Source organism: Furipterus horrens, unplaced genomic scaffold, assembly GCF_987537825.1.
Source record: "Furipterus horrens unplaced genomic scaffold, mFurHor1.1.pri manual_scaffold_19, whole genome shotgun sequence".
NCBI lineage: Eukaryota > Metazoa > Chordata > Mammalia > Chiroptera > Furipteridae > Furipterus > Furipterus horrens.
In genome coordinates this window covers 2,206,247-2,227,740 of record NW_028327189.1, presented here as the reverse complement: position 1 = coordinate 2,227,740, position 21,494 = coordinate 2,206,247, and the positions used below count along the sequence as shown (strand labels likewise).

The 21,494-nt window shown below is 39.7% G+C and overlaps 1 protein-coding gene across 2 annotated transcripts in view; it reads right to left on the bottom strand.

Moving 5' to 3' along the window:
- LOC149990276 (gamma-taxilin-like) overlaps positions 1-15,825 on the bottom strand; it is an 88,168-nt gene extending 72,343 nt beyond the window's left edge. The window contains exons 1-3 of one of the 2 annotated variants that reach the window (XM_090265490.1): positions 15,806-15,825; positions 5,174-5,461; positions 3,501-3,592 (exon numbers count right to left, since the gene is read on the bottom strand). In XM_090265490.1, the coding sequence (XP_090121616.1) occupies positions 3,501-3,592; positions 5,174-5,420 (339 nt within the window). In that variant the 5' untranslated portion in view covers positions 5,421-5,461; positions 15,806-15,825. Of the gene's footprint in view, positions 1-3,500; positions 3,593-5,173; positions 5,462-6,417; positions 6,565-15,805 lie in introns of those variants that run through there. The other variant, XM_090265489.1, reaches the window with a different exon arrangement.
- Positions 15,826-21,494: the final 5,669 nt, after the last annotated feature.

The following is a 21,494-nucleotide window of genomic DNA, read 5'->3' as shown; positions in this document are numbered from 1 at the left end:
AAGGGGTGGCCTCATGTAAATTAACCAATTGTCCTACCTTGCTGAGCTCTTGCAATTTTGTAACTGTCTAAGCAACCTACTTTATTTTTAATAGCTCCGTTATTGCAGGTGTGCCAAGACCTTAGTTGTCCAAGGAACATAGAGGGAGAATCAGTCAGCAGCTAGAAGATACCAGGTCCTCAGCGATCAACTTTTGAAGTATACAAGTATATACAGCCCTGTGGAAATGCCAAGTGTAGGCCCTGATTGACAGCCTCAGTTCCCATGCCTTCCCCCCACCTGCCTGCAGCTGCTTGGAAGATAGTGATGTTTTAGGCCGGAAGTTCCCCAAGATAGTGGGGTGTGTCAAGTTGAGCTGTGTTTGGCCTTGATCAGCCCCTTTATATGCTTGCAGGTGCAAGATAACCAAACTAAATTCAATAGTTCCTTTTTTCTTCCCCCTATAAAACAACTCCTCCTTCCCTAGGAGTCTGGAGTCAGAGCCACTTTCGGCATGGTTCCCTCCCTGCCTGCTAATCCCCTCAATAAACTTCTTTTTTTCCTGCTCACTGCTGGCTTTCTGAGCGACTCCGTTCTTACACTGATGACCCCAAGACCAAGCGATGTGGACGTATTCCCTGGGTGAAAGTCACTAAATCAGGACTCCAGACAAGAGTATAAGCTCATTTCTGGAGATACCAGAAGCTATCTAGTGAGGTAGTGTAAGAGTGCAAAGACTGCATTCAGAGTCTTCATTCCTTGAGAGCACACAGTTCTAGGAGTGTGCCTTCCCAGAAGTCTGCCTCTCAGGCCAAAGCTCCTAGACAAGGAAGTAGGCATCAGTTTGTGCAGTACCCTGGGGGTGGAAGTCTGCCAAGAGCTCTCTCTCTGGTTATTACAGTTTCATGGGAACAAGAAATGCAAGTCCCCTAGCTCCCAGAGCCAGAAGATCAAAACATATCCCTAGGGCAGCAGCCACAAAACCAGGGCAGCAGACATGTGTAAAAGTTCCCTGCCCAGAGATATTAGCATGGTAGAGCACAACATAGGTAGAATACAAAGATGGCACCCACTGAGCAAAAAGAAAATAAAAAGATGTCTCCCACTGGCTTTAGCAAGATATAGGGAAAGTGCAACTACCAGTTGAAGGGTAAACATGATTCCACCAAAAGAAAAAGTAAAAAAAGAGTCTATAGTAACAAAAAAACCGCACCAGATAACTGTAGCTAGGTAGAGGGAGAGTGCAAAAATGGTGCTCGCCAATGCCTGCATTCATGAAGAGTATTGCAACAGGTCCCTGCCCCTCAGGCTCATGATCTTTAGATTAGCAAATGAATCTCTTTTAACATAAAGTGTGAACACTTTTGAAAAAGCTGCTTTCTCACTGGAGCAAGAAAGTCTGTGCATGAACCCTTTAAGAGGTGTTTCTCAGTTCACCACAGCCTTTTGGATCTCCTGGGTGAGAACCCACGTTGATTTTTCAAAGCCAGATGTTTTGGGCATTTTTGGATATGTAAGACAGTCTCTAGTAACATAGCCAAATGATGAAAATCAAATGAGCAGTGGTAGAAAAAGAAGACTTAAACAACAGAAAAGAAAAATATAAATAGAGAAAGGAGTGTATATTAAGTAGAAAAAGTAGCAGACCAGAAGGTGAAGTAGTTGACTTGGTGATGCGATAGAAGCATCCAGCCATGAAAGGTACTTATCTTAAAAGCTGCGTGCCTAATGTGGGGTAAAAACCCTTCGCCTGTTAAGGAGAAGCTCTAAGTTTGTGAATTTCCTCTCAAAGTGGGTCACTGCTCTGGGGTGGGCTGTACATATTAGTCTCTTTCACCTCCATGTGGCCCTCTTCTTGCGTCTTTGACTGATATACTCTCAGGTGGTCTCACTGTTACATATCCTAACCTTTTTAGGGAAAGCATTTTAAAACATTTTTACAAACCAAAATATGTATACCTCTTATTTTTCACAAGAACTACTGCTCTCCAGAGGGATAAAACTAAATCAAATAGAGGGACTCGAGTGTACCAATCCCTAAAACAAATGCAGTAATGATTTCCTGGTCCAGTCCCTGGACCAGCACCTTTGGCCATCACGTTGGTCCTTGTTAGAATGTAGCATCTTAGCCCATCTCCCCCAGCCCTCTTCATATCTACTTTAAAGTGTTCTTTACACATAGTGAATCAGAAACTGCAATTTGATAAGATGCCCAAGTGATCTGCATGATTTTGAGGACTACCCTAGACTACTGGGCAAGTCAATATACTCTTTCTTCTCTAATTCTTTCATAGATGGCTGCATGTGTCACATCACCAAGTCAACTACTTCACCCACTTCTGTTACTTTTTCTACCTAATTTTTTCTCCTTTGTCCACCTATCTTTTTCTTTCTTTTTCTACCACTGTTCATTTCATTTTCATCATGGCTATTCCACAAGAGCAGCAATTTTCAACCACTGTCATCTCAAAGCACATATAAACTAATTATTAAGATTCTACACCAAAGAATATATCATATTTTTTACCTATCTGACAGAAGATGGATATAATTTTTATTCATTTATACCAGATGACTACTGTTGTTGTTTTGACAGTTGTCACATATTTTATTTGACAATCTAAAGAAAAAGAGATTAGTGCCCCTGATTAAAGAGTCAGGTATTATCTATTTTAAAAATTATTACAGTACACCAGTTGAATAATTTTTCTAACGAGTGTCATCCCAACAGATTCAATAAAAAGGGAAAAAGTCACTGTACAAGACTATTTCACAAAACTTACAATTTCAATCAAGACCCTGCCCCTAGTTATTCTTTCATGTCTAGAATTTCTAAAGTTAAATACAGAAATCATTCACTCCTGAAAGAGGGGCATGTAAACAGACAAATAAAAATGCTGACCTAGAAATGCTGAGGCTAAATTTTAGGATATCTATTCTACACCTCAAAAAGCAGTATTATGTTCAGGATATCATAAAACAAGGCCATACAACCAACTTAACTCCCAAGAAATTAGATTATTCCCTTCGATTCTGAAATACAGTAGTCCCTCTCTATATCGCGGTTCACTTATTGCAGCCTCACTGTATCACGGGATTTTAAAAAATATTACATATAATTGTTTATCGCGCATTTTTCACTATATTGCGGGATTTTGCTGTACTGTATATGTATGTTGTTAAAGTTACGTAGGTTTAAGAGTGTAGAATATGTTTAAGAACATACGTAGTGTTTATAAAAGTGTGGAAAAGGTTAATAAGGGACTGGAAATGGTTTATAAGTGTGTGGGAAGGGTTTATAAAGCTTTAAAATATATATAAATACTAAAATGAATGTAAGGTTCCTACTTTGCAGATTTTCACCTATCATGGGGGATTCTAGAACGTAATACCCATGATAAGTGAGGGAATATTGTAAAATGTAATTTACATATAAAGCTATATTAAAATATATTAAAAGTTTATCAAGCACACCCACATTTTACCATATTTTATATGAGCCTTGCTCTCTTAATACTCACAAGATCAGCATATTTCTTACAAAGAGCTGCCAGCTTCTCCTCTGGAGTTGTAAGAGTATTTAAGGCTTGCATCAATAATAACACTTCTTTTCCTGATGATTAATAATAAGAAGAAAAAAACCAGAAGATAAAAATTTTCAAATCAATCAAATATAGAGATTCATTTGCTAAATTAAGAGTAACTCTTCCAATTATGACTTATTAGCTGCCCACACCCAAACTTCATGTACCAACTAATACTGGTAGATATTAGCTAAATGGCACTTAAATAGTAAGAACACTTGCTGGAAGTTTAAAAATACTTGCCTAATCACTGATTCTAAGTTAAGATGTTTTACAAAGGATGGGAAGGTTTTTAAGAACTTTCTCCTATCAGAGACAAATACACAAGGAAGTTCAAGAAGCTATTTAAAAAGCTATACAGTCTCCCTGTATCTAAAATACACATAGTCCCTAGTGACTCAAAATTTTTCCTGTGACCAATTTGAGTTATAATTATTTTCTGATAATTTACTAAGCATAATCTGGGCATTAAGCAAGTATAGTGCAAAAAGGGAAGGCAGTTAGCCCTTCCCTTGAGAAAGTGTTTTAAAAACAGTACCTTAAAAACGGTGGTAGGGAGAAGGAGATGGCTGAAATATATGGGAAAAAATGATGGGTCCAGGTAAAGAGTAAAGTTTTATTACTTTCCCTGGAGATAGGTATACATTTGCTAGAATGTTCACTTTTCTTTGTGAGACATTTATTTCTTCATTTTTTGTTAAATCTGAAGAAAACTTTAATATTTTGTATACTTTACATGCCTCAGGGGGAAGGGAACAGGAATAGGCTGACTTCCAAATAAACACTTTCCTATGTACACAAATTTTACACTGAAATCTTTTTTTAAATTCAACGCCAAATGAAGAGGAATATAATGACTTAATGTCTAAGAAATAAAATTAAATTGCAACTTTCTGAAGATTATAAACTCTGGCCATTTTAAACTAAACAATTTTAACCTGCAAATTGATTTTATACACACTCGGGGTAGTATTTCTGAAGATATTTGTCTCACTTGCAAAAAGTTATATACATTTCATATTCTTATAAATGTTAAAGTACTTAAGAGTAAGAGATTAAGGAAAGAACATACTAGCTATAGTCATATGCAGAAACCAGCCAAATCAGACAAGGTAACTGTTATATAAAATTGGAATAAAAAACTGAAAATCAACAGCAGAAGAGAGGAAAACCTAGCTTAAAATCCACTCTTATTAATCAACTTTGTAAACAGAAAATAACATACATCATTTCTAAATTTTAGTGAATATCTTTTAAATAATACAGTGTTAACTGTTCATTATTAGTTGGACGACTTTACAAGATCAAACAACAAGGCAAATCAAATACCACTTCTGCAAAACTGGCCATAAATGTATTTAGGAAAATCAGTTCTTGATAATTCAGAGAAATAACTAAGGTTCATATAGTTAAGCTTTCTACTCTGCTTTTTTAAGCCTCATGCATATAATTGCAATGGACAAGCACACCGACCTAACCAAAAGAAATAAATGCAGTAGCTAAACAACATGTATTTCAAACCTGACCACATCCCATAATCACATGTGCTTCAGAAAATATAAGTAAATGAGCTGTGTGACAATGTCCAACCACTGAGTAGACATGATTACCTAATGTTTTTCCTTTGTTCCTGTTGCACTCTGAATCTTGTGGACTATTAGAGGGCTCTGTTCCAGCTTCTAGCCGAGGAGGTTTCTCTCTTGATTCTTGTGTGCAATACAGTGCGCTCATCAAATTATTGTTTTTTATTATAAAGTCACAGCCTTCATCCTTGTCCAGTGAATGTCTGTTACCTGTGCCACCACAGTTTGAGTCTTGATGTTGAAGAATATCGTTTGATTCAGAATTACTCAACATATCTCCTTTTACTCTTTGTTTGCAAATTCTAGATTCTTCCACTGTGCCAATTACAAGGTAGAGGAAATATGGGGAGAGAAACATGAAGAAAAGGGTTAAGGGTTCAATCAAATGGAATCAAGGGAGGAAAGCTATGTAGTGCATAAAAATAGTTTTCCGTTTTACTTTGTTTATAGTTAAATGTAGCTTTTACTTTTTTGTACATGGCACAATCAATAGGCACATGTCATCATTTGGCAAGACTTTTCCTCCCTTTCATAGTTTTTAAAAATAAAATAATAATACTACTTTGAATAAAATAAATAAATAAAATAGAGAGGAGGCACTACCATAATGGTGGACAAGGCTCTGTGCCTTCAATAAGACGTGATGGCAGGATTTATCAGAGTCAACCTCTGAAGAACTCTGAAATCTTCTGAAAACTTACAACACAAAATAATAGCCCAATGCAAGGCTTAGCGAAAAAACAGCAGTTGCTTTGCAGTAGAACACTGCAATTTCCAACCTCCCACCTAGAGTTCCACATCCCAGGTCAATAGCATCCTAGAGACAGCAACAAACACTATTTATTAGTGCAGGCTAATAGTGCCACAGGGAACAATAGAAACACTATTTTGAAAAGCTTATGGTCCCATCCAAACTCTGACAGCTCCTTGAGAAACCTGTACATGAGTTTGCCTTTTTTACCCTTGGGAGAACTGTCCCAGGAGGCTTTTAGATAAAAATATCAAAGACACAATTAATAACTTATGCAACCTGGAGTAAAGGGCAGCAATAACGAAAAAAAATACAGTAGAGAGGAAAACTTGAGAAGAGAGATACTGTGAAAGAAGATGAACACAGACTTAAATTACAACATAAGACTAATCTTAAACTTCTGCCTAGTCATCAGTCTTACTTTCAAGCCAAAATGAAAGCTAAGCCATAGGCACAAATAAGCATGGCTAAGCATTCAGAACTGCTCAAAAACAAGAGAGAAAAAACATGTCTTACTTACTCATTTGGACCAATTCTCCCTTAGTGTCCACTGATTTCCCCCTGAGTACCCTGTGTGTACTCTGACTTCAGTCCACTTAATGAGAAAGATGTTAGGGTTGGGGCCAAGGTATGTCATTCCCAAAAGGAACCAAAGACCAAACACTCCCATCCTGTTCTGTGGAGAAAAGAAAAACCCATACTTTTTTTCTTTCTTTAGATATTTTTGTATTGTTTTTCTGTTAGTTGTCCAATTTTCCCCCCATTACTCTCTGCTGCCCTGCCTACCTCCAACCTCTCCCACAGTCAATCCCCACAATGTCCATGTCCATGGGTCATTCATAACTAGTTCCTTGATTAGATCCTTCCTCTCCTCCCCCCTTTTCCTTCTCTGCTCCCCTGTGGTCACTGTCAGTCCGTTCCTTGTTTCCATGCCTCTGGTTATATTTTGCTCATTTGTTTGTTTTGTTCATTAGATTTCTGTATTAGGTGAGATCATATGGTATTTGTCTTGCGCCACCTAGCGTATTTCAAGGAGCATCATACTCTCCAATTCCATCCATGTTGTCACAAAAGGCTGTTCTTTCTTTCTTTCTGCTGCATGGTATTCCATTGTATGAATGTACCCAGTTTTTTGATCCAATCATCCACTGATGGACACTTAAGTCTGTTTCCAGCACTTGACTATTGTAAATGGTGCTGCTATAAACATATAGGTGCACAGGTTCTTTTGAATTAGTGTTTCAGGATTCTTTGAGTATAATCCCAACAGTGGAATCAGTGAATCAAATGGCAATTCCATTTTTAGTTTTTTGAGGTAATTCCATACTGTTTTCCATAGTGGCTGCACCAGTCTGCATTCCCACCAACAGTGCACTAGGGTTCCTCGTCAGCACTTGTTTGTGTTAAAGGATATTTCTTAGATGTCCAGCCAGTAGGGTAATCAGCCGAACTTGGGTCCCAGGAACAAGACCCTGGCAGTTGCATGCTCCGACCAAGCAGAAGAAAGAACTTAAAACCTGTTATTCCTTTGAACAGTGACCTATTCCTCTGAGCAATGACCTTGAGAATAGTGGAAAATTTTTGTCTATAAAAGCTGTATTTTTGTCCAAGCTCCTGCACCTGTAGGAACAAGAATGCACCCGAAATGCTTTATAAATCCCCCAGTCCCTAAGGTCGGGGCTGTCCACCTAAGTCCGGCTTGTGGACGGGTGGGCAGTCACTGGCCAGCTAATAAAGGCTCTTTAAATTCTAATTTGGTTGTCTCCGACCGTTTGGTTCTCGCACTTCCTCCACAACAGTTTGTTGATTTGTTTTTGTTTCAAATATATTTTATTGATCATGTTGTTATAGCAGTCCCAATATTTTTCCTGTTTGCTCCCCTCTGCCCAATACCCCCGTTCCCTCCAGCAATCGCACCCCCCTTACTTCATGTCCATGGGTCGTGCCTATAAGTTCTTTGGCTTCACCCTTTCCTATATTATTATTAACTTCACCATGTCTATTTTGTACCAACTGATTATGCTTCTTAATCCCTGCACCATATCCCCATTTCTCCCCCTCCCCACTCCCAGCTGATAACCCTCCAAGTGATCCCCATACCTATGATTCTGTTCCTATTCTGGTTTGCTTAGTTGGATTTTGTTTTTATCTTTTAGATTCAGTTGTTGATAGTTATGGGTTTGTTGTCATTTTAGTGTTTATAGTTCTGACCTTCTTTTTCTTAAGTAAGTCCCTTCGACATTTTGTATAATAATAGCTTGGTGATGATGAACTCCTTTAGCTTTACCTTGTCTGGGAAGCATTTCATCTGCCTTTCCATTCCAAATAATAGCTTGCTGGATAGAGTAGTCCTGGTTGCAAGTTGCCTTTCATCACATTGAATACTGCTTGCCAGTCCTTTCCTGCCTGCAAAGTGTCCTCCGAGAAATCAGCTGATAGTCCTATAGGCCCCCTGTAGACAACTCTCCACCTCTCTCTTGCTGCCCCCATGACTCAGTCTTTATCTATCACCTTTGGCATCTCAATCATGATGCATCCTGGTATGGTCCCCTCTGGGTCCAGCTCGCCCGGGACCCTCCGTGCTTCACGGACCTGTATGTCAATCTCCTTTGTAAAATTTGGGAAGTTTTTCTCATTTTTTTTCAATTTTTGCTTCCTCATTCTGCACTGGTTGACTGTTCTTTTCTTCCTTATGTTCCAAATCATTGTTCTGAATTCCCGTCTCCTTCCTTCACCATTGATTTTGTGTGGATTTTCCTTCGTTTCACTTAGCATAGCCTTCACATCTTTTCTTATGCTTTTGCTGTACTTAAGCATATCTGTCAAGCCTGTGAGCATCTTAATCACGAGTGTTTCAAACTCTGTGTCTGTTATGTTGTCTATCTCCTCAACTGTGAGGCTGGCTATCTCATCACTTAGTTCTCCCATTGGAGTCTTGATCATTTTCCCCTTTTGGGCCATACTTCTCTGTCTCCTCATTCTGACAGGATCCTGTTTTTGTTTGCCTCTGAGTCCCAGGTAGAGTTGTCACTCCTGTTATGTTGTAAGGGGCAGAACCTTAGGGATTCATCGGTACAGGGCGACCTGTTTCACCACATTGTGGCGCTGTATGTGGTGGAGAGGTCAGAGAGGGAACAATGCCTCCTGCCCAGCACTCTCCTTTTCCAGGCACCGCTCCCACTTCTGCACAGGACTGGCACCTCTCTAGCTGCTGCCCTGGCCATCATTCCCAGAGTGGGTGGGTCTGTGGACATTCTAGGACTGTGAGGGCCCTTTAAACAAGCGGACTCTGCTGAGAGACTGGCAGTTTCTACCCCCACCCCAACCAGCACTGGTCTGCATAGTCAGAAGCAATGAGGCTTGATTTTCCCTGTTGCTGGGACCATGAGCTGCTAGGTCCCATGAGGAGCTTGGAACGCTCCCCAGGTGTCTCTCCCAACTTTTTAAAATATGTGACTATGCTTTCCACTATACTGCCGCCACCACCACACGTCGCCCTCTCTGCCCTGGCTCCGCCCTGGCTCCGCCCCTCCTACCTGTCTGGATGAATATTTCTTCTTTATATCTTTGTTTGCTGGACTTCCATGTAGTTTGATTTTCTGGAACTTCTGGTTGTTTCTAGTTTTGAGGTAGCTGTATTCCTTCTTAGTTGTGGAGGGAGACGCAGTGTGTGTGTCTACATCTCCATCTTGACCAGAAGTCACCTGTTGATTTGTTAATGATGGCCATTCTGACAGGTGTGATGTGGTATCTCATTATGGTTTTAATTTGCAACTCTCTGATGGCTAGTGATGTTGAACATTCTTTCATGTGCCTACATGCCCTCTGTATGTCCTCCTTGGAGAGGTGTTTGTTCAGGTCCTTTGCCTATTTTTTAACTGGATTGTCTGTCTTCCTGGTGTTATAAGTTCTTTGTATATTTTAGAGATCAAACCCTTCTGTTTTCCCATACTGTTGGTTATCTTTTCATCTTTCTGATGTTTCTTTTGCTGAGCAGAAACTTTTTAGTTTGATGTACTCCCATTTGTTTATTCTTTCCTTTATTTCCCTTGCCCTAGGAGATATATCAGCAAAAATGTTGCTACATTGAGAAAACCCAAACTTTAACTATGCCACTTGGTTCTGTTAGAGCAGAGAATTTATGAATTCAACTAATGGGATTTTGGGCAGTGTTTACAATAAACAAATGAATCTAGACCAATCAGCTCATAGCTGAAGAACAGTACTATTATTATTTATCTACCTGAATATATAGTACAAATTACTACACACACACACATTGTATATGAAGTGTAATAAGATTTACTTAACCATGACCTAAATGCTAGTGGGAATTCTCCCCTTTGAAAAAGCCAAAAATAGAGTCGCTTTGGGGCCCATAAACACTAACAATTCCATTGTTACCAGTTGCTGTGATACAGTCATGCTTGACCACCACTGAGCAGATAGAGGCCCTAGCTACATCTTTATTAAAGTCTGTTAAGTGGCTTTGGGATTCCTCTGGTGAAAAGCGTTTAAGTGTATTCAGTCATGATTAAAAGGAGAGAAAAAGCCAGCTGCCCCTGTCTTTTTCTGACCAAACATCTTGCTCTGCCTTCCTCCGCATTGAGCTGGCTGCTAGTGAGGCTAGGAGGGCAGGTGTCGGAGGTAAGGAGGAAGCTTAGATGTACAATAATGTCTGCTTTCCAACTCTGTGGCTCTTGACTCCATCACCAAGCCCTGTCACATCTACACTCAAAGACGCTAAGCAATAGCAGTGTTTATTAAAGTTAAAAACTAGAAAATTTCCTTTTTACTTTTAACTAGATCAGAATCCTTATTTGCAGCAAATGAGATAATATTAAGAACGTTCCACAATAAGATACCGCTTCATACCTGTCAGATGGCCATCATTCATAAATCAACAAACAAGTGCTGGAAAGGATGTGGAGAAAAGGGAACCCTAGTGCATGCAGTTGGTGGGAATGCACACTGATGTAGCCTCTGTGGAAAACATATAAAATTTCCTTAAAAAAATCTAAAACTGGAACTGCCTTTTGACACAGAAATGTCAGAGCTGGGTATATACCCTAAGAAACCAAAATATCAATCAAAAGTGTAGGAGCACCGAATAGTACGGGCACCAAATATTCCCTGTAAAAAGTTTCAAAGGTCTGCTAAGTATGTAAGTGTGTAGGGGCTTCAAATGTTCTTTGTAAATAGTAGCAAGAACTTGCTAAAAGGCCTTGGAAAAGGAATGTAAAAAGGAGTGTTATAGCAATTAGTGATTTACAAGCTAAAAGCGCCTCAGCCTCTATCACCTCCCATTTGCTTGCTTGTGTCTGGTTTATAACATTTGTGAAGGCTGTGCTTAACAGAATGTCTAGCCCTTTGAAGATAGATTGCTTCGCAGGGAGTTTGTCCCTGGCTGAAGAGCTATGCTGCCACCGGAGATAACCTTATAGTCTTGCAAATTTCTGTTCCTGCTACTGCCAAGACATTCCTGCATTCCTGCCCAGCCCCCCCATCTTCCTAAGGCTGTTTCCCGCCAAAGAAGAAACAAAGAGACTGCACAAGTATAAAAACCCGGTGTTTAGACTCCATTGTAGGTTCAAGCATGTTAAGAGACCAGCTCAGGGTCTGCCCAACTCCTGGCCATTATTAAAATCCTTTGCTTAACTTTATACACCGCTTCAGAGTGTTCAATCTCGCCTGTGTAGCCATAACAAAAGAACTTATGCAAGCCTGTGTTCATAGCAGTACTATTTACAATAGCCAAGAGCTGAAAATAGGCCACCTGCCTATCAGTAGATGAATAGATTTTAAAAATGTGGAACATTTTTACAGTGAAATACTATGCAGAAAAAAAAAAATTCCTACATTTTGTGAAATGGATGGAACTGGAGAGTACTATGCTAAATAAAATAAGCCAGTTGGTGAAAGTCAATTACCATATGATTCCAGTGATAAGAGAAATCTAAAAAACAAAATTAAAATAACAAGCATAATAGAGATATGGAAACATGAAACAGACTGACAGCTGTACGAGGGGTGAGGAGGGCAGGAACTGTGGAAAGGGAAGAAACTAGTCAAACTACATGGATGGATGGACCCATGGACACAGACGATGGTGTGGGGAATGACTGGAAGCAGGGCGTGGGATGGGTGGAGAAGGGCAAAGGGTTAAAATTGGGACAAATGTAAACAAGAATAAAATAAAAAAAGAAAAATGGCAACAAATAACTATACAACCTTAAATACAAATAATTAAATGCTTCAATCAAAAGACAAAATTAGTTTACAAATAAATTAAAATCTTTGAGCCTTCATAGTTTCTTATTCCAATGATTATTCAGACATGGGTATTTGCCAAACCCAAATCTAGAAAGTTAATGAAGTAAGTCCATCAGAAAAATTAACAACTGACAATACCTGTTGCAGTGGTAACAAACTTCCAAATAAAACTACAATAATGGAACATTTAAATCAATCACCATTATTTCAGTGCTTAAAGATTTTTCTGATGAGACTGGTATTGACATTCAGAAAAGTAATTTTTTAATACTTGGAAATATTTTTTAATATTTGGAAGATTACACAACTCAGTGCATTAATATTTTCCACATGATAATGCAAAATGAAATGAAAGACGTAAGATCCACTTGAAGAAAAAAAGGAAAAAAAAGGACCATTTGATTTTCACATAACACATTAAAACAAGTTCATTGATGAGGCTTAGGATTCTACACTGGAGTCTTCAATGATTTTTAAGTAAAAATTAAGTAATGTTTATATAACTTCTTAGGCCAAAAATTTCAGAACTCCTGCCCAGGGTGAAATAGGGTAGAGACAGGGAGACAGTAGAAATAAAGACATGGTCTGTGAGGGATCAATACCTCAACACAGATAATCAGGGAGAGGCAACTTTACAGAAAACATCCTGGGACTGGATATTTTCTGGAGAAGAGCATCACCACTTTTTTCTTGGATAACTATAACTAATAAATCAGACTCTGACTGGTGTATCTGATCAGTATAATCTAAATATGTGGTGATGAAGAATTGATATAAAGCATTCTCTCTAGGTCTTTACTGCTCTGGATCACTCGGATTAAACCACCTACAACGGCATTTAGCAGACCCTCATTTAATCCTCACAAATATATTATAAGTAGCTATGATAAACAAGCAGTGATGACATAATTTTTACAAGTCTGTCCAGGATATAAACGAAAGATAGGGAAATTAAGGATGAATTATTTTCACTATCACTAACATTCCAAAGATTATGGTCTTCCCAGATCTCTTGCTAATGGGGTTCTGATGGACATTAAGAGGGAGACAACATTCTAGGAGTGACTGCACATACTATCTCTCCACAGTCAAAAGAACTAGAGTGACTGATGCTGTAAATTATAGTGCACAAAGATGTACAAAGAGGTACATATGAGGAGTAACCAATGCTAAACTTAGGGGTGAGAAAATCTAATTTGTTCCATCCACCATTGAAGAATCCAGGAATGATCAAAATAGTTTGGAAAATGGCTAGTTAAGAAGCAGTCTTGTTTAGTTTTGTAATTTCCATACTAGTAGTGCAGATACTACTAAGTTCTATATGTCTTAGGGGGTTCTAAAATGGTAGTACGTTAGATCACATAAAATATCCTTTTAAAACAAACACAACTGATTGCATTTTGCAAATAACACCTGTGGCTATTTTATCTATAAAACTAAAAGGGGCTGAAATAATCACATCTGGCTCTAACTGTAATTCAATGATTATTTGCAACATGATTCTAAACACTGACCTTGGCAGCAAAATGATCAGGACATCCAAGGGTTGTAATGTCCAATGAAATATACAGAGGGGTAGGAGTTACATCACACAATTAGCATCTTTAAGCCACAGCCTCCTAAATGTAAAAAATGGTCCCCTAGTTTTATGGGTTGGCTAACTGGGATATCTCTGTCCCAATTATGTAAAGCCCTCTCCCTCAGCTCCATGTGGACAATGATAATGCACCTTTGAAACATCAAGTCTCTTCTTTTTATCTGTCCTATGTATCCAGACAACTTTAATATGTTAACACTATGTTCTATGGATTTTATTTAACAAAATTAAAATGGAGCTCTCTACTCGACACTTTACATAACTGCAGCATAATTAATTCCATGCAGTCTTGCAATTTTCCCAAGTTGCAATGGAGAGATTTCCAGGTTAGAATGGATTACTTTTCACGGAGTGACAGTGCAGCACACTTCCTAAATAATGTATCTTAAAGCCCACTTAGGGACAAATAAGTGAAACAAGAAGTGTAAAGCCTAGAAGTCTAACTACTCATACTGGTCCCTAGGTTACAACAAATTTCTGATACCTCGTAATCACTGATTCCTACCCTTAATAATTGTTTTTCATTTAGTAAAAATTATTATTCATTTACCTACCACCAACTTTTCTCACATTTCTTTCAGCAAGAAAGTTAATTTTGCCCTTTATCATCCTCCATAATTGTGTTGAGATCATGAGATAGATAAATCCTTTGGAGCCGAAAGGGTCGATCTTTGAATATACCACTTACCACCTCCCAGTGACCACTAGGAGAGGTCAAGTTCTTTGTTTTCTTATCTATAATCTGGGATGTACAGTACCTACCTTACAAAGTACTAACATGAGAGATACAATAAATGTAAATTGCTGGACCACAGTCTAATTGTTGGGATACTTGGTGAATGAGGACATTTTACAGAATGCATGTTATACTGGTTTCCTATTACTGCTGCCACAAATTACTACAAACCTAGCAGAAGAAAATCCACACTTTTTATCTTACAGTTCTGGAGGTCAGAAGTCCAAACTGAGTCAGCAGGCTTTTTACCCCTTTCTCCTTCAACATCTGCAGCATAGCGTCTTCAGGCATCTTTCTGATGTCTTCTTTCATCATGACATCTCCATCTCTACTGTGACCTGCCTGCTTTCCTATTATTATAAGGACCCTTTTGATTACACTGAACCCATTCAGACAAACCCAGGACAATCTCCCCATCTCAAGATCCTACAAAATTATAGTCGAGAGGTCCCTTCTGCCACGCAGGGTAATGCAATACATTCACAGGTTTCGGAGATTAGGATATGGGCATCTTTCGGGGGGACACTATCTACCTCCACACAATCACATTAATGTGATCTACTCTTCAATTCTTAAAGAAAAAACCATCTTTTAAACTACCAGCACAAGTCCTAGAAACTATTTGCCACCAAACTATTCTACATTATAGAAGCAGAAAAACAGTATCCTCTTTGCAAGTCAGTATTACTTATGGCAGATTAAAAGGTAGAAAAGTGGGGATAATAAAGGCCATTCTTGGGACATTTAAAAAACGGCTGTGAATCGCTGTCCCACCAGTTTGGGTTATGGCGGACAGGAAAGGAAGATAAATAAAATGTAGCGTAGCATACCCTAGGTCAGCGCCATTAGTTAACTACTGAACAATGTCGCCTTCGCTTCCTGGGGTCACCCTTTCGAGAGTTCTGCAAACCACCTAACGTCCTCCTGCCAGCGACGGCGCCACCCACCACGCTAACCACTGGGAAAGCGTAGGCTAGGAGGTTGGACACCAGACTCCCGGGACTGTGCGGTGACCTTGCACGACTGGTCGCACGTGGTGTCGCAGCAGCCAAGTCCCTGCCTCGAACCCTTTATCCAGTCCGGGCTGCATTGTCGGTCTCCCTCATCATAAACTTGCTGGTTCGAAACTATCAGCCGCACTGCATTTATTCCGATCCAAACCCACACACCTGTTCCCGCTGCAGTTACCCTACGAGGAAAAAGGCCGTAAGTTTGTCCACGGACTAACTTAGACGGACAAACGATCTTGTTCACTTTACACGCCCGGTGCCCAGCAGCAAACACAGCACCTCTCGGACTGACCTGCTACGCTTTCGTCGTTGTCCCACCATTTCCGACTTCTAACGTTTCCTTAGACCACGGTCTCTTCGCCACCCTTCGTCTATTCCTACGTCGCGAAGATGTGACGGAGTCAGCCTAAACCTTTCTGACCAATCAGCCCATCAGCTGGAGCAGCTCCCACCTCCCGAAGTTCAGCACACAATGAGATCGCGGAAGCCTCCTCACGTGACCGGAAGAGGTTGGCCTCTGAAGAGACGGAGTAGGAAAACAGTGCGAGTCTCTGAAGACTGGGTTGAGTTTAAGGATCGGAGGTTACAGAGATCCCCCTCAACCCTATGCAGAAGCGAAAAAACGTACCAAAACTGTTAGCTCTACCAAGCATAATTTTCGTTGACCTGCCTTCCAGTTCGCTGATTCTCCTGCTTGCTAAAATCTGTTGAACCTGTCTGCTGAATTTAATTAATTGCAATTGAACTTTTCAACTGTGCAATTTCTATTCGTTTTATTTCATTATTACATATTGATACTGTTATATGTTCATACTTGGTTTTTTTGTTCCGATTTCCTTTAGAACTTTGTCTATGGTTTTTTGTAGTTCTGAGCTTATTTACAACGGTTTATTTAAAAATAATATCTAGTAACTATTCTTGGAACTTGCGCAAACTTTAGTGTTTCTTTAATAACTTGTATTTTTTTATTGTTGTTGTTGGCTACTGAATATTTGGAATATTATATATATTTGGCCGTCAAACAGAAACTAATCATTACTTAAATCTTGACTCTTACTGAAAGAGAGTACTGGAAAAGAGAGAATATTTTGACTTAAGAAATGTGAAAGTGTCTCAGACTATCAGGATGAGTTTATTTTTTCCACTGGGAAGAGTAGGCAAGATTAGCAGAAACTTTTTAAGGGGAAACTGAGCAAGCAAAGGAGAGTGAGCAGCAGGTGACTGTTGAAATTAGCTGTTAATAGAGGCGTATGATGCAGTTTAGTGCTTGATCATAGGTAGGTCACATTTAAGGTGTCTTTGGGAAGAAAAGTAGTTTCAGATTTGCTCAAGAGAGGGCAATAAGTAAGAAACAGGGAGTTATGAACACTGAATCTGCAAAGCAGACTCATCCCTTCCTGGGGGTTGTTGTTGCTCCTCGTTATTGATTGTAGTTTTGTTCACTGGCTTTTTCTGGTTTATATAGTAAACTTTTTATAACAGTTGTATGGTAGTCCCCTCCTTTTCTGTAGGTGATAACTTTCAAGGCTCCATTGGATTCCTCAAAGTATGAACAATACCAAAAACTGTATGTACTATGTTATTCCTATAAGTACATGCCTATTATAATTTTAGATATAAAAGAGACCACCAACAATTGTAATAAATGTAAGAATTATTACAATATACTGTAATAAGAATTATAGGATTGTAGTCTTACTCACTCTAGTATTTTTATTATATTTTAGTCCAAACATATTCCTGAGTCTGTGTAATCACCTTTACTTTCAGTTAATGGCTTGAGGACTCACTCTTTTCACGGGATCCTTTGCTGAAGTTTTCTTATAGCCTCAGTAGTTTTTGGCAATACATGTACTGTAAGTCAGAACACATTTTCTATTGATATCTTCTATCCACACACACTTGGTAGTAACTTTTGCAGTTTGAGGTGTTGTTACAGAAACGGGGGAGTCCAAAAACAAACCCCAGAGTTTGCGGCTGGGAGAGAGGCAGCAGGAAGCAGCTCTCAGGATGCCCTTGAATGCCTGGAGCTAGTGGCTGGATACATTGTTGCAAAGTTCCGCTTCACTTCCAAGACTCAGGAAGGTGGGAGGGATCTTGGACTGTGGGCTGGTATGGAAGAAGCAGACAGAGCCTACATAGGGTTCTGTGAATGGTCAGAACTGTTTGCAACACCCACTGCGTGAGAGGACGCAGGGGGAGAGAGGAGGCAGGGAGGGAGAGAGAAGCAGCTGCGGACATTTTGGGCTGGCTCTGGCTCTAGGAGGCTCTCTCTCAGGCTCTCTCTGGCCCTCACGCCCTCACTCTCTGGCTCTTGTGGGCTCCCTCCATGTGGCTTGGAGGGGCAGGGGTCTCCAGGCTGCTTTAAGAAGGGGCTCTTGCCAGGCTGCTTGGAGAAGGAGAGGAGATCCATGCGGTTTGCAGGAAGAAGGCAGTTTACGAGGAGGCTGAGAATCCAGACGACCCTGAATTGAGAGCTGGAGGGCACCACAGCACAGAAAGGACCTCCCCAATCAGAACTGAGTGATTGGCAGCTACTGGTAAAGCTGAACTATGTCTAGGAAGTAGGGAAACGGTGTTTCTGACTTTCCTAAGACTGGCCAGGTCTGGGAGGGGGAGGCAGGACTATGTGTAAATAATTCTTTTCCTTTTCACCAAACTCTGGTATTCAGAGTTATGATTCTGGCGGTGGGCAATCGGGCCCCTAACTAAACAACCCGTGGGTTCTGTTTCAATCAGAGCAGCCCAGGGGTTCTGTTACAGTGTGACAGCAAAATGGGTACAAATTTGGTTATCTTTCTCAAATTCACAGATAAAAGATTTATTCTTATCATAGATCTTACAAAGTTCATATTATAATTTTATTACCTTGTGCTTGAAAATTTCGATCTTTTCACTTTGTGCCTTCTCTTTACCCTGTGTGAGTTGACACAATTACTCTTGTGTTTCAGGAACATTATTAAGTAAAAAACAGATTCCATGACCAAAAGCACACATTTCCATGAAAGCCTCTGTGATAAACAAGAAGGATACTAAGTGACTAATGAGCGGGAAGCGTGTAGAGCAGTGGTTCTCAACGTTCCTAATGCTGCGACCCTTTTATACAGCTCCTCATGTTGTGGTGACCCCCAACCATAAAATTATTTTCGTAGCTACTTCATAACTAATTTTGCTACTGTTATGAATCGTAATGTCAATATCTGAGGTGCAGATTGTATTTTCATTGTTACAAGTTGAACATAATTAAAGCATAGCGATTAATCACAAAAACAATATGTAATTATTATATATGTGCTTTCTGATGGTCTTTGGCCACCCCTGTGAAAGGGTGGTTGACTCCCAAAGGGAGTCAAACCTGCAGGTTGAGAACCGCTGGTATAGAGTATGGAGACACTGGGCAAAGGAATGATTCATATCAGGCACTGGTATGGACTGAGCAGGGTGACCTGAGTTTTATCATGTGCCTCAGGACGGTGCAAAATTAGACTTTGTAAACATATGAATTGTTTATATCTGGAGTTTTCTGTTTAATATTTTTAGATCAGGTTGACTGCTGGTAATTGAAATTGTGGAAAGTGAAACTGTGGATTGGGTTTTTTTCTTTCTTTTTAAAATTGGATTGAGAAAGAGAGACAACAGAAAGAGAGAGAAACATGGCTTTGTTTTTCCACCTGTTTATGCATTCATTGCTTGCTTCTTGCCTGTTGCCCTGACCAGGGATCGAACCCACAACCTTGGCGTATCGGGGACAGGACAACACTCATCAACTGAGCTACAGGGCCAGGGCCCAGAGGGATTTTAATTATACTGTCACTGTATACTTTGTCCTGTATGGTCTCTGAAGTCTCATGTTAGCTTAGAGATCATCCAGTGATTTGAAAGAGAGTTCCTTGAATCCCTGGAGCAACCAAACAACAACAACAAACAAACTCCCCAGGCTTTATAACATTGGCTTTGTTTGGCGAACTCCTTTAACTGTTAGCTGAGCCATTTAAAACTTGCCTTAGCATATACACTTTGTCTTTGCACACAACCAGATACAAAACAGTGTAGAGTCTTTGGAGGCCTTTTCTGAGTGTGCATCCTGCCATGGACATGTATGGTCTTGTAGATTCCCTTTGAATACCTGGAGCCTTTTCAAAGACCTATTCTTTCACGTATCTGCTTTTCCAACTTCCTTCTTCATAAGCTATTCATTCCGTATGCTGCTTCTGTTGTCTATTTGTTATTCCATGACCCCAGTTTGACACGAGGAGACACTGTGAGCTGTGAGGAAATGCTGAGGCTGGCAAAACAAGACATACCTCTCTGCTGCTCCTCGGGGAAAGCTGCTATATAGGTCAAAACCCACCATCAGTGTTCCTAAGAGCAATGTCTCTTATTACCCAGTGTGGCACCAGCAAGCTACAGCAGAAGTACTGTCCACCTCCAAGCTGGGGATTACGGAAGGGTAGGTAGGTGTCTTAGAAGTTACAGTGTTCTTTTACTAAAATAATAGCAGCTTCTTTCTTCAATAAGCAATCCTTTGGTTGTTGTAGGTTCTGATGAGATTCTAGAGTATTAAAAAAGTGGGTGTTTACAGTTTTTGCTAGCTTAATCACTGCTTTAGTATAGGGTGTGTTTTTGGAACTGTCCCCTTCACAGTTTTCACTGACATGCCTCCACTGTAAACTTAACTTTATAAAGTGGTATGTGGATAACAAATCTGGTTGAAAATTAAAAACTTTTTTACGTGACAGAGTTCCTAGTCGGTGAAGTTTATGGTGAACTATGTGATTGTGAAATTGATAGTGTAAAAAACGTACTTTACTTCTGAAAAGTGGTTGCTCGTATTAAGATTTAAAGAAATGTCTGGAATATAAACTCCTTTGCCTAATTTTTCTTCTTGCCCTTCTTTTCCTTTGGTTCTAATGTGACTGTAAATAACTTTAAGAAAAAGAAATAGTGGCTGTGACTGTATTTGAAATAGCTAAAGTGTTAAAATTTAATGTAGTGTTCAACAGCATTGAGCATCAACAGTGTTTAATATTTTCAGAAGAGGAAAGGTATAGACTCTGAGGTTATATTTTGTGGTTCATTTCCTAGTTAATTTATGTACTTTTACCTATGCAAATTCTTTTACTTGATGGAAAAGATTTACCTATCAAATGACCAATGCAGTCTTCCTGTGCTACAAGAATAATTTTTATTAATGTGTAATTTGGGGGTGTTGATTTAAATCTCATGGAATATTTTTTAAATGTCCCAAGAATGGCCTTTATGATCCCTATTTTTCTACCTTTTATTTTTTTTTATGTATTTTATTGATTATATTGTTACAATAGTTCCAATTTTCTCCCCTTTACTCCCCTCCACCCGGCATCTCCCTCCCCCAGCCCCGACCCAAGTCCATATCCTGGTTCGTAAAAAATAACTATCCCTCAGTCTCAGATATTAAGACCCTTTGTAATCTTGTAAAGGACAATGGGCAAAGGTCTCAAGCTCCTCTAGCTGCTTCAAGCTGGACATGGTCGTCGTCCTACCTACCCTTCGGTCCAGAAAACCATAATAATAGTGGGGTTGTGGAGGGGAGGGTGGCCTTCCCACATGGGTAAGGGTCATGCAGACTCCAGGTCAGTTGGTTGTCTCCGGTCAATGGCGTGCTTGGTTTAACAGGCTCTGGCATTCTTGTTGTGTTCTGGGGGCAACAGATTTGGTGAAAAGGGTTAAAAGACATCATTCAATCCATAACTACTAGATGTCAAAAGGTAGGGATTAATTTTTCAATGTTCCATATTAGGAGAAAGAAAAAAGAAAGAAGAAAAGGGCTTCTTTGGAGGAAGGTGTGCTAGGCACATCTCACCTGTCCAAAACCCTTTTGCCTATTATACTTAGTTTGGGCTCAGGGAAATAATTTTGGTTTCTCACCTCTTAGACCTCTGGGCGCTTTCTGTCCAAGCCATTAGGATAGAAAAGAGAAACCAGTTTTAAAGTGAAGCCCA